At 36.6% G+C, this 13,499-nt stretch overlaps 1 protein-coding gene across 4 annotated transcripts in view; it reads right to left on the minus strand.

The window, feature by feature from the left end:
* Positions 1-1,012: 1,012 nt before the first annotated feature.
* PPP4R4 (protein phosphatase 4 regulatory subunit 4) overlaps positions 1,013-13,499 on the minus strand; it is a 76,008-nt gene continuing 63,521 nt past the window's right edge. For 2 of the 4 annotated variants that reach the window (XM_070752952.1, XM_070752942.1), the window contains 4 exons: positions 11,714-11,807; positions 10,358-10,425; positions 9,918-10,068; positions 1,013-2,106 (listed from right to left, as the gene is read on the minus strand). In XM_070752952.1, the coding sequence (XP_070609053.1) occupies positions 2,082-2,106; positions 9,918-10,068; positions 10,358-10,425; positions 11,714-11,807 (338 nt within the window). In that variant the 3' untranslated portion in view covers positions 1,013-2,081. The remainder of the gene's footprint in view (positions 2,107-9,917; positions 10,069-10,357; positions 10,426-11,713; positions 11,808-13,499) is intronic. The other 2 variants (XM_070752923.1, XM_070752932.1) reach the window with 1 other exon arrangement.

The following is a 13,499-nucleotide window of genomic DNA, read 5'->3' on the forward strand; positions in this document are numbered from 1 at the left end:
CAGGGGGTCAGGGAAGACTTGGATGGTCTTAGGCAGGTGGCCTGTTCCATCACTAGGCCCCCATGGCCTACAACAATGGGTTTGCAGTGCCCTATTGTGTTAGATTCTACATCTTCAGATTGGGACTACAGAGCCATTTCTGTGTCCACAGATAATTGCACCAATGCTTCTTCTTTGAACCCAAAGGACCACTACACAGACAATCACAAAATTTATAATTATGGGGGACTCAGCAAAGGGCAATACCCACAAAATACTGGAAAGTTTCACTTTGGGGAAACAGTGTAGAAATTGTATCATAAGAGAAGGCTGTATTGGATGTTAGTTCAGAAGGACTGATACTAGGAGAAATCTGGGACAGTGTCTATAGATGAGATGATAAAGAAATATCATGAGGAATTTAGTTGCTACATTTGGATTGCTGAATGCTCTCTGAATGATACTGTGAATGTAATGTGTGTGTGTGTGTATCACATGTTTTTGCTGAAGTTTGCTGAATTTTTAAAATTAAGGGAGACTAGGATAGCGCTATTTCAGCCTTGTTCTGGCCTCATCAGCTAGCACAGAGTACACACACACACACACTATGTATAAAACACTTATTCCAAGGCAAGCCACTGGTTCATGAAACTCAATATCATTTAAATATCATTAAAAGACCAAGTGTTGATACTAAGATCTTGAACACAGAAAACATGCTCTACTCACTAAGCCTTTCCAGCTACTGGTGTTGCTACTTTAGGGTTTAAGTGAATAGCTTTTTTCAAGGGGTTGGTTCACTACTATAAGAGCAGAGAATTTTTGCTTTGCTGCATGTATATTAGACTTATATATTAATCGCTAGTGTAGTAGATACAGAATATTCCTGTCTTTGTTTATTTATTTATTTTTAATTTAAATTAAAAGCTGCAAATTAAATCTCTCCCACCCAAAACATTCCAGTATTTTAATGGCCTAAGTTTTATTGTGCATAAAGCATTCATTATTTCACATTGTAAAAAGTAACCACACATTTATTCATTCACAAATTAGATTATCTTTATCATACACCAACATATTTTTTAAAAAACAGATAGTCTGATATCAATATAGTTTTGCTGATTGCATTTGTGAAGTAGAGAAGCTGACAATAGCTTCATACAGTCTCTCTCAAGTATTGGCATAAACTGAATGTTTTAAATAGAACTGCATTTTGCAGGCAAATTTTGATAGGAATGTTAGCATGAATACAAACAGAATGATGTTGATATAGCTAAAAGCATGATGGCTTGAATTAACTATTAATTAAAAACTAGATTAATCATCTCTAAAATATTGGATAAAGAGAAACTACAACAGGATATACTGGTAAATTAAAACAAAGTATTTGTACAATAAAATTGCAATGTGAAATTTAAGAAATCATTCATATGCTATTTGGAGGTATCGGTTTCTTATTAAAAAGTGAAAAGAAATCCTCTTGACATTTTATACATCAGATAAGCAATATTATCTAAAATTATAGCAGAAGTTTATTTTAAAGGACTACACTTCTCCACGTTTCTCTGTTCATGCTTCCAGATTCCACACTGAAGCTTCTTCAATATTTAAAAGCTTTTTCGTAAGAGAAAGTGTCACTTGTTCTGTTCTTATACGCAGAGCAATTTCACACATATGGCCCTATTTCCATAGCAAAGGCAAATTAGGAGTCCATAAGCTTGTAAATAGCTATATTTTAAAGTAGAGGGCACTTTCATTCCAAACTGAATAACCTGAACTAGTAGAAGGCATAATTGAGAGGGGGGAAGTAGGGAAACCCTGTCTCTTTAGCTGCAGCAGATTTAAAGCACATTGCTAAAGTAACGTTGAATTAAGCACTTCACTTACAACATTGGCATTCTGCACATATTACATTATTTCTATGAAGATATTTTACAACATAGGAATTTATTTAACTGACAGAAGATGTTAACATTATGGTATCAAATCAATCCCTCCTTCCTGGTCCTTAAATTCAAGGTTGTACTCTAGCTTTGTCCAGTCCTGACTTCAGCCACATTGTCTCCGGTGGTCTTTGGTGTGCATGCTTTCTTTCACCAGCTTTAGGAGTTTGATTTTCTGTTTTTCCTTAAGGGGAAACAAAAACACTCTTATCACACAGAGCAGATTAAATTAACAGTGTTCAGAACTGCTAACTTCTTGCAGTCATCATTTACAGCTCCAAAACTGTTGTGTTCTTAATAAACACATTCTATAAAAAAGAATCAACATTATTTCTTCTAACTCCATTTTTAAAAAAGAATCCAAGATGCTTTTTTAAAAGAACAGTCTTCATTCAAAGCACACTCACTTTCCTATCTATTGTGCCACCCAACTCCATTGGCTTCCTTCTCACCCATCTCCCCCCGCCCTTCCATCCATAATTATGCAATTTAAAAAATCTGCATACAGACCTCAGAATATACGTATCTTAACTGTTGGTTTGGAAAACATACATACGTACATATTAAAAAAAATTCTTATAGAATATTTTATTAAAATCAGACTCATTTATTTTATTTGTGATCAACACAGAAAAAAGCCTCGGTGGTGCAGTGGTTAGAGTGCAGTACTGCAAGCTACTTTTGCTGATCACTGGCTGCCAGCAGTTTGGGAGATTGAATCTCAGTAGGTTCAAAGTTGACTCAGCCTTCCATCCTTCCAAGGTTGATAAAATGAGGACCCAGATTGTTGGGTATGCTGACTCTCTATAAACTGCTTAAGAGAAGGCTGTAAAGCACTATGAAGCAGTATATAAGTCTAAATGCTATTGCTAAATGCTAAAAGTCATCTGTAAACATGTGGGTATCACTACGCTGACAATATGTGGTTTTACAACTGCCCTGGGCCTTCCATGACATGCTATTTTTTCATTCCTCAGTGCTCGGATACTTGTGAGTTTGGAAGGGAAGAATCACGTTCAAGCTTAAAAAGACTGAATGGCTGTGGATTTGGCACTTGGCCTCTCCCCATTGTTAAATTTGGATAGGGTATCATTCACCTATGCAATGTTGGTCTGCAATCTGAGGAACCTCTTAGACTTGTGGTTCTTATCTGAAAACCAGATGACAGCCATGGCCAAGGCATCTTCATACAGATATACTTTGTACTAATTTCTGGATTAGAAACCATTTCATGGCCAACTACTGATCGAACTACCACAGCATGCTTGACACAGGTTGTCCTTTAAAAGCATTCAGAAGTTTCAGCTGGTTGAGAAAGCAATAGCATATTATGCAATACTGGTCTTACTACAGAATCCTCATGCAATATTGCTGCCACATGAGTTACAGTGGCTTCTATAGACAATTCAAGGTGCTAATTGTTACCTTTAAAATTCTACATGGCATGGAACCAAGTTACTTGCACGATTGCATCTCTCTTGATAGTTTCTGTCCATCCTACCAAATCCAACTGTATAGGTAGGTATTAAATCCCACTGAAGCAACGTGTTTCAGTGGGTCCTAGGAATCATGCCTTCTCTCTCCTGCTGCCTGTCTTGTGGAATAGTCTGCCCCTGGCCTGAGATATGATTGGCACTAAACCTCGTGGCCTTTCAGAAGGCTGTGGAGATCAGCATTTTGGTAAGGACTGAGACTGGAAGATCTATGGTCTTTTGGCATGAGTTGAGTTTTATATATTAATGATATATTTAGGGCCCTGTACTTACTCTTTATTTAATGGATTTCTAAATCTTGGGTGATCATTTTATGTTTGTGCACCGCTCTGAGTTCCTTTCATAGATGGAAAGCCTTATACATTTGTTAAATATAGAAATAAATGTGAACAACAAAGTAATCTGCTTCCAATAGAAGAGAATAAATATAAGTGTGTGTGAGAGAGAGAGAGAGAGAGTGTGTGTGTGTGTGTGTGTGTGTGTGTGTGTGTGTCTGCGTCACAGTTCCTTTTTGCCTCTAGGCCCAACCCATGGATCCTGGAGCTAGATAAGCAGTTGGTCAAGGGACATGAGCAGCAATTGTGGTATGTGGTGATGCCTCATTAGTCAAAAGAATTTGCTGAGCCTGGCCAGGGAAGTAGTAGTTGGACAGAGCTGGTAGAGGAAACGAGGTGGCAGTATGGGAAGGCGAAAATAGAGGGATGGACCAGTTGCCTCAACCAGATATGCCCTTCCTCTTTCTGGATTGGTTCCAGAGCCTGGAGGGCTGCCTGTAGCCGATTTTCCAGGAGCATCTCCAATGCGAGCTACAAAGCATGCACTGCATCTCTGGGATGCCCTGGTTTCTCTGCTTCTTCCAGTTCTGCTTTGCCCTACCCTGGATGACGCCTTCCATTTGGTCACCATCTAAGGAGCCACCTGTCTCCCCTGCCTTGCCTGGGGATGAAGCATGCCACCATGCCATCCTCCTGTACTATCCACAGTATGTAGGCTATCAATCTTCACACCGGTGGCAGATGATGATGATGATGATGATGCTCCACAGGCACTGCAGGTCTGCCTTCTCCATTGGCCAAGCTCAGAGACCTCCCTTCAGAAGACAAGGCTCTAACAACTAGCTACACTTATCGCACACATCCCAGGACTTGGATGCTAAGCTAATATTGTGAGAAAGATAGAAAAATCAGTTGGAGAAAATAGAAGTGGCGGCAGGGATAGGCAAGACGGCAAAAAGGGGTGGAGATGTGGAAAGAGATAGGTAGAGGGAGTTGAAGCGAAGGCAGTTCATGCAGGGTAAGACTTTTATTCGTTTATTTAAAGAATTTATATGGCTACCCACTCACTTTCAGTGGCTTACAAAAATTAACTGTGTCTGTCTGTCTGTCTGTCTGTCTGTCTGTCTGTCTGTCTGTCTATCACATGGCGACAACAAACCACCAAATGAGCCACTTGATGGGCTCCATCTCACTCTTGGTTTCCCAGACCCATTGACAAAACCAGGTCTTCTCAGCCTTGTGAAAGAATGTCAAAGTGGGACCCAGTGTAATCTCCATGGGGATAATGTTTCAAAGGGAGGGAGTCACTACGGAGAAGGCCCTTCTTTTGGGTCCTACCAGATTTATGTCCTTAGGATAATATGACTGTGGGGTGCTGCAACCATTGTAAAGGCAGGCCAGTTGTCAAGCACTCAAATTTTAATCACATGACAAGCAGGGCACTGCAACAGACAAAGAATGGTCAGAACTACCATTACTGTTGTAATTTTGAACAGACACTGAATGAATCATCATTAAGTGAGGACTACCTACAATTAATTCACATGCTTGAGGTGTCTATTCGAATCCTTCAAACTATGTGTTACATTACTTTTGAAAATGGAGAGGCTTTAAAAATATGACATGAATGATGGCATGACATTTATTTAAAAAAAAAAATCTATGCCTAACCAGGTTTTTTTTTGGGGGGGGGTGGAAATGTTGTCTAATTTAGTTTGTTAGATCCTAGCATTATGAATAAATTATATACAGTTCTTTTTTTTTTAATTCATGTTGTATGAATCTGTTCTTCATGTTGCTTTCATTGCTTTTTTTCTTTCTTCCTGGCATTTTTACATCAACTGAGTCTTGATTCATTGGTTGCAATAGAATTGACCAATTGGTTTCTCATCTGAGCCTGATATCATGGACTGAGAGTGACTGGCCCCAAATCATCCAGCTGGCTTCCATGTGCAACATGGGATTAGAACCCATAATCTTCTGGTTTCTAGCCTGGTGCCTTAACCCCTAGATTAAACTGGCTCTTTTTTCTGTTCCTGCTACTTAATGATTAGAAAGATCACGTTAAAAGACAACTATCTTAAACATAAATAATATTGCCAGAGCAATCATACCTGTTTGTCCTTGTAACATGCGTACTTTAATTTGATGAGTAATTATATGAATGAGTTTCCTGTGTTCTTGTTAAAGATATTTATTTCTGAGTACTAATGTTAAATTAAAGGAGTTATTTAGAACATAGTAGATGTTTTAGTAGTATATGCCCACATGGTAAAGCATTACTTATCCCAACCCACATTAAAATTATTCATCTTAAGCATACTAATGCCTGACTAGCTATATATTTTTATGTTTTGTGAAGGAGTGTAAGAATTTAAGTCATTATGTTGAAATAAAATGTCTAAAGCTCTTCACAATGAGCAGACATACAAAAGATAATAAAACAAAATGCAGTACCACAGTAGCACAACATACTTCTTTTGTAATTCCCCATGTTTGTGATTCATGTTTGCTGTCTATTTGAGTATGACTCATTGAACACAGTCTACTTGCTAGCAATGGGAATGAATACATTCTGTTTCAAAAACTCACTAATGCAGGTCTCCTGTGGGTAAAACCACTTTCTGGATGAACTCCTATGAATAGCAATGCACTACCAATGAAAGTTACAGGCCTACAGTAAACTGAAAATTGATTCAGGTATCTCGGAATTCCCATAGCTTCCAGATGAACACTACTGAAATACGAACTGGGATGCAATCACTTATCTTTCTAGTTTTCAAAACAATGGTATAGGTAGTCCTCGACTTACAACAGTTCATTTAATGATCATTCAAAGTTATAATGGCACTGGAAAAGGTGACTTATGATGGTTTTTCATAGTTACCACCTTTGCAGCATCCCCATGATCATGTGATCAAAAGCCAGATGCTTGGCAACGGCTTCATATTTACCATATTTTTCGGAGTATAAGACGCACCCTTTTCTTCCCTAAAAGAGGCTGATAATTTGGGTGTGTCTTATTCTTTGAATGTAGCTTCTCCCAGCCCTAACTAGCTGCTAACAATCTTCCCAGATCTTACCTTACCTTCATTATTTCTCTCTGTGAAGAATGTTTTACAAGCCCTAAGTCTTTGCAGGGTTTTTTTCATTGCTCTAAATTGCTCCGAATGTTTCTTTCCAGCTCTAAGCAGGTACTAACAATGTTCCCAGCTCTTACCAGCTTGCAAGCTCTTTTATTGTTACTCTCTGCTAAGAATGTTTTCCAAGCCCTAAGACTTTGCAGGGTTTTTCCCATTGCTCTACTTGCTCCGAATGTTTCTTTCTAGATGCTAATAATGTTCCCAGCTCATACTGACTTGCAAGCTCTTTTACTGTTATTCTCATTGAATAGGTTTTTTTTAAAGCCCTAACCAGGGGATAAAATAATGTGTTGAAGCTGACCAGACTAAGGATCAGACTAAGGATGCTAGCCAGATGAATATATGATAAGCAGATTCTTTTCCATATTTTCCTCCCCCAAAACTAAGGTGCGTCTTATACTCCGGTGTGTCTTATACTCTGTAAAATATGGTATGACCTTTTCTGTGTCCCAAGGTCCCGTGATCACCTTTTGCGATCTTCTGACAAGCAAAGTAAATGGGGAAGCCAGATTCACTTTAACAACCAACCAGCTTACCAACTTATCAACTGCAGTGATGCACTTAACAAGAAGTGCTGAGAAAAGTTGGTTAAAAAAGTTGTGCAATGGGGCAAAACTCACTTAACATGTCTCACTTAATAACAGGAATTTTGGGCTCAACTGTGGATGAAAGTCAAGGACCTATATTCACAGTGCTCTTCCATGTGCAAACACCTCTGCCTCCACCAGGCTGCAGAAACAGGGTTCAGATGTTTGCAATTGAAGCCCTATTTCTGCAGCCCAACAGAGGGCCTGAGGTCCACTCAGCAGGCAGCAATTTCAGCCAGATGGTAGCAGTTTGCATGCTTCTCTCTGGCTTCCTCACTGACTTTTTGAGAAAGTTGGCAGAGGTGATTACAAATGGTCACATGTTTGATGATGATAAGAAAATAAGCACTAATAAAATTGAGAATAGATGTGACCTGATACCTTGGAATGGGCAAAATGAGAAAGAAATTGGAATGGAAAGTGGAAAATCTGGAAAGATTGGGGGGAGGGTTGGCAGAAAGAGAGAAAGGAAGAAAGTATTTGACTATAAAAAGGCAATAAAGATACAAAACAATTGGGGATTGGCAAGAGGAATGGAAATTTGAGGATGGATGACTGATTACCAAATATGAATTGATATAAGGATGCAATTAGATAGATTTAGCATTGTTTTAAGAAATGATATATGAATTTATAAAATTGTATTAGAAGTATAGAATTATATGGATAATTTATATTTATAATAGTAAAAGACTGATGTGAGTTAATGATAGTGAAATATTAGGTTTTTTAAATATTATCAAAGTTTGGAAATATTTAAATATATACAGAAATACAAAGGTGGAAAAGTACTATGAATGCACTGAAGTATTGATAGAATTTCACAACGTTATACGTCATATGATTATAATATTATCATAAATGTTCAACTAAAATAATGGATTGATTAATAATTAGGATTTTGTTTTTTGGTTTTTTTAAATTACCGTATTTTTAAATTTTTTAATAGTAATAGTGCTCGGTTCTTTTTTCTTTTCTTTTTTTATTATTATACTTCCTTTTTTTTAGCTTATAAACTTTCTTTTAATTCTAGTTAGGAAGAGGTGGTAAGGATCTTTAGTTATTTTAAAGGAGAATGTATGAGAAGAGGGAGTGGATATAACGACTTATTTGAGTTTGCAAGAGTAAGATGAAATTATTTAATAAGGTTAAAGGAAATCAATGTGGAATTCAATTAGAAGAAAATTTGGATTTATAGATGACAAAATTAGAGGTCAAGATTGGGAGGTACTATGAATACCAAAAATAATTAATTTGGAACTATTAAGTTTTGGGGGGACAATTATACATGCTTTACTAATCAGATACGGTTTTTATTGTAATTCGAAGGTATTTTGAAATGTATTGAAAAAAGTTTGTATGGAGGAAAAAAATAAATATATATATATCCATATATCCCTGCAAAAAATAGCAATCCATATGATCACAGGGCACTGGGAAATTGGTGATTAAGTGTGAACAGGTTGCCAATGCCACAAATGCCATCATGTGATCACAGGAGCGCAGCACAATGTTTTATAGCAATAGCACTTAGATTTATATATTGCTTCACAGTGTTTTATAGCCCTCTATAAGTGATTTACAGTGTCAGCATATTACCCCCAACAATCTGAGTCCTTGGAAGGATGGAAGGCTAAATCAACCTTGAGCCAATGAGGATTAAACTCTTGGCAATCAGTAGAATTGGCCTACAATACAGCATTCTAGCCACTAATCACATCTTATGATGGTCCCTAAATAACTCTTTCTAAGGCAACTGTAATTTCAAAAGTTGTTAAATAACCAGTTGTAAATTGACGATTACCTGTAATATCAAAAAATACAGGGTGCTGATGAATCATATTGCAAAATAACAGTGCCTGTAGTAAACAATGTTTCTGTATTTATCAATACATTCATACATATGAATTTGTACTTCTGTAGACTATCATTTGAAACCATGGCTCAGTTTAAGATTATTCCAGAATGATGATCAGTACAAGTACAAAGTCATATGTGTGATTCACAGAAATAATGAATACTAATTTCACACTTCTCTTACCCACATCTAACAGCATTGACATACAGTGATAACTTGATTGCAGCTATTCCTGATAATAATGATTATTTAATCATCTTACTAATCAGAACTACCATAAGAATTCTACTTCTTTGTACAGTATATTTGGGCTAGTAACATTGTTTTTGAGATTAAATAGCTTACCAAAGCACGCATGGCCTCCCAAATATTAAATTAGAAGTGTTAAACTATAACTTAACTCCTGGGTTGTCTAGTCTTAATTGATAAATTAGAATGAATCTGCAGCCACAACTTCTGTTTTTGGTAAAATAGGGGTTAAAATAATCATAAATAATTATGTCACCATAGCTATGGAACTGATGCCATAAACAGCATTCATTTTTATCCTGAGTAGGAGAAACAACTTAAATGTGCCAACACGAAAAATTTTATTTATTGTAATCTTTAATTCTGCACTAATTTTAATTGATCACTTACAAGCTAACCTTCCGTGAATGGCTCTCTTTATTCCCATTGCTTTTTTGATCAACTGTGTTATTTGTGTTACGAGAAGAAGATGGTAAAGTGGAAGTAGAGTTAAAAGAAGAAGTGCTACTGACATTGGTGGGACGAGTTCGGAAGGAATCATCTGAAAGAAAATATATAACATTTCAGAAAGTCAAGTTATAATGAAGCTAATTTTTTTCAGAGCTACAAATTTTGTTAGTTGTGTGAACTGATTATCAAGCAAGCATGGTGGCTTATATAATTTCTTTCATTTGGGGCAAAACTAAGAGCATTAGACAAAAACAAAAAACAAAATGAAGCCACTAAAAGAATTGTAAAAAAAAATATTTTATTTGAGGGAGATGAGCAGTTAAGAAGTATGAAATATAAACAAAGAAATGCATCAATGAAAAGTAATACAGCTTTCTTACCAGTAAATGAGAACAAAGAATTCTTTGCTATTCCTGACACAGAAGTATAGCCTATTGAAGAACTTTTGCTGAAGGAATAAAAATATATAATAGGAATGTTATGTTTAGTTATTGTTAGTATAGTTTTAAAAATAATTTTCCGTTTTAGAAATTTTAAGACAATTCACAATACTACACAACATGGTAAAATGATAAAGTTAAAGAGGGAACAAACTTCAAGTTCACAATATAAATTAGAAATATAAGCAACTGGTGAGAAAGAAAATTTGCAACCTTCCACAAATAAGTCCCTGCCTTGTGTTATAATTATTAAGGCATTTACTGACAAGGGTAGATATTGTAATGATTAGCACAGTAGGACAATTGAATGCTTTACATAATAGCCAACATGTTAAAGTGTGCCTTAACTTACAGAGGACTTTTCTAAAAGACATAGATGTGTACACTCCTTCAGCTCAGTCACAATCTAATTATATAGTAATAGTCAACTTATTATCACAATTACACCTGGAATTTTGGTTAGAAGTTGTGATCATAACCTTTTTGCTTAACAATTGCAATCCTGACTCTCTCAGTTGTAATCATAAATGACTGCATGGGTTGTTGGAGTGAAATAGCTGCCTGCCAAAAATGAGCAGAGAGCTCCCTGCTGTGCATGAAAAAGAATGCCTGGCCTGTGTTTCTCCAGTTCAGTGCAGGAGTTCCCCACCCTCAATCCAAGCTTCATTTCTGCAGTATTCTGCAGCCCAGCAAATGAATGAATGGAGGGAGGGGGAAATCTGTTAGCAGGCAACAATAGCTTACAATCTTTCCTGCCAATTTCCCCATTTTTTCTGGAAAAGCCAGTAGAGAAAATTGTAAATAGTGATCACATGACAACCTATTGCAGGAGTTCCTCTCCTCTTCCTGCATGAAAGGCAACCACTGAGCTGGGCTGGAGAAAGGAAGCTTAGATCTTCAGGATCCACGCATCTTTTTCTGATCCAGCACGATGGTTCTCCTTCTTTTCGTCTGTGTGCAGGAAGGAACTGCTGCAATGGGCTGGAGTAAGGAAAACTGAAACTTTTTGGCCTCCTCTCCCCTCCACCTGCTAGCTTTCTGCCTTCAGATACAACATGCTTGCTAGCTTTTTAAAAATATAGATGCATTTAGCCCATTCTGTTTTTTATCCACTTAATTTTTAAAGTATGGTACATCACTCAAAGAATTAATTTTCTTTTCAGCCCTTTCTTCTCTAAAGGAACTATAGATTTGAACTGGCCAAGAAAATGTTATACTTCCATAATGGGCAGGTACAATGTAGATTATACACTACAGTCATGAACCTAATATTAGAGCAAGCAAAATATTATATACCTGGGGCATTTGTCAATGTTGGCATATTTTGACTGCAGTGCTTGACTACTGAAAGACTGGCTTCGAACCAATTTAGACTTTTTTACTTCTTTGCCTAAAAGAAAAATATATAATTAACATAGCTCTTTCTTAGCAAATATGTAACTGCAAGTGAAATCCATAATCTGCCAATGAGTAACGCTAATAGGCATAAATAGTTTTTTTAAAAACCACGGTTATGTTCCAAAATCCATTATCCTCACTGAACATAAAAGTCGAGTTATTAATTTTATGGAATTCTGTCAAGATATGTGATTTAATTTCACTGAATGAAAGTTAATCTTACAGGAAATGATTATCAAAATTTGAAGTCCCATTAAAATTGTAAACAAAAAAAATTAAACATAGAAAACAAGGAGAAAAGTATATACAAAACATGGACTAAAAATGAGATCAAAACTACCTGGGGAGAGACCCCCCCCCAAAAAAAGTAGCTTGAAATCAATAATTTCTAAATAGTACCTTCAGACACACATACACACACATTATTTACACTTTTTAGAGGCAAGCAGTAATATATTGAGTGTAGAAAAAGAGTTCAAATCAGAAGGGGAAAAATGGAAGTATGAAACAAGAAAAAACGGTACCTAGTTCACAGCAATATCCATAACTTTCAATAACTTCCTATTTTTGCAAACTATCCTTATTTCCATCATTTTCTCATGCTGCCTTTTGTTCTCTAAACTTCTCAATTCTTTCTTTTTGAGGATCTCATCAGCTCTTGCTTAACAAGATATTCAATTCAATTCCATTTATTCAATTTTTATGCCGCCCTTCTTCTCAGACTCAGGGCGGCTTACAAATGTTAGCAATAGCACTTTTTAACAGAGCCAGCATATTGCCCCCACAATTCGGGTCCTCATTTTACCCACCTCGGAAGGATGGAAGGCTGAGTCAACCTTGAGCTGGTGATGAGATTTGAACCGCTGACCTACAGATCTACAGTCAGCTTCAGTGGCCTGCAGTATAGCACTCTACCTGCTGTGCCACCCCGGCTCATTTCTTAGTTGTCTCCTTTGTCTTGGCTCAATCATTGTTTCTACCACAGATTTGTTTACAATTCATCCCCATTTGTTCTCCCTGTGTTATCAAAACAGCTCAATCGTGTTTTTCATACTGGTCACTCACTTCAGTTAACAGCCCACATTTGTTCATCCCCAGTAATTTGGGGCCATATCTCTTCTTTTACTATAACATGCTTATGCAATATATTCTCATTCCATTCCCCACCTTTTAAAATTTATTTTGCAATAACTACCATATAATTAGGTAGATAAATGCATACTCTTATAGATAACTATTTTGAGGATTTTTAAATATTCAATTCCTCAATGATTTCTAGAAATTCAATATTATCTTATCAGGTGGGGAGTTAAGGCTCAAATGGGCAAATTTATAAAATGCATCCATGTTAAGATATTCATGAACTGGGAGAGCCAATGGTAACAAGGTCAGCCAATGAATAAGCATAGCAACTAAGTCAGCCAATGGGAGCTAACCACTTCTGAGTCTGTGCATAGAAGCGAAAATGGAACTTAAGTTTAAGGTTGGACGTGGCTCCAGGTCCTCTTGACTCTCTTATCCATTCTGTGCTTGTCTGCTCTGCTGAAATGAAACTAACTGCTCTCTGCTACTTGTAACTGCTTGAAGAACAACCTATATTGGTATTGTAAAATTTATTTCATCTATATTCTTATATATAAAGAAGTTAATGAATCCAGCTGAATCAGTCATCTGTGTGTGCTTT

The sequence above is a fragment of the Erythrolamprus reginae genome, chromosome 1, assembly GCF_031021105.1.
Source record: "Erythrolamprus reginae isolate rEryReg1 chromosome 1, rEryReg1.hap1, whole genome shotgun sequence".
Taxonomy (NCBI): domain Eukaryota; kingdom Metazoa; phylum Chordata; class Lepidosauria; order Squamata; family Dipsadidae; genus Erythrolamprus; species Erythrolamprus reginae.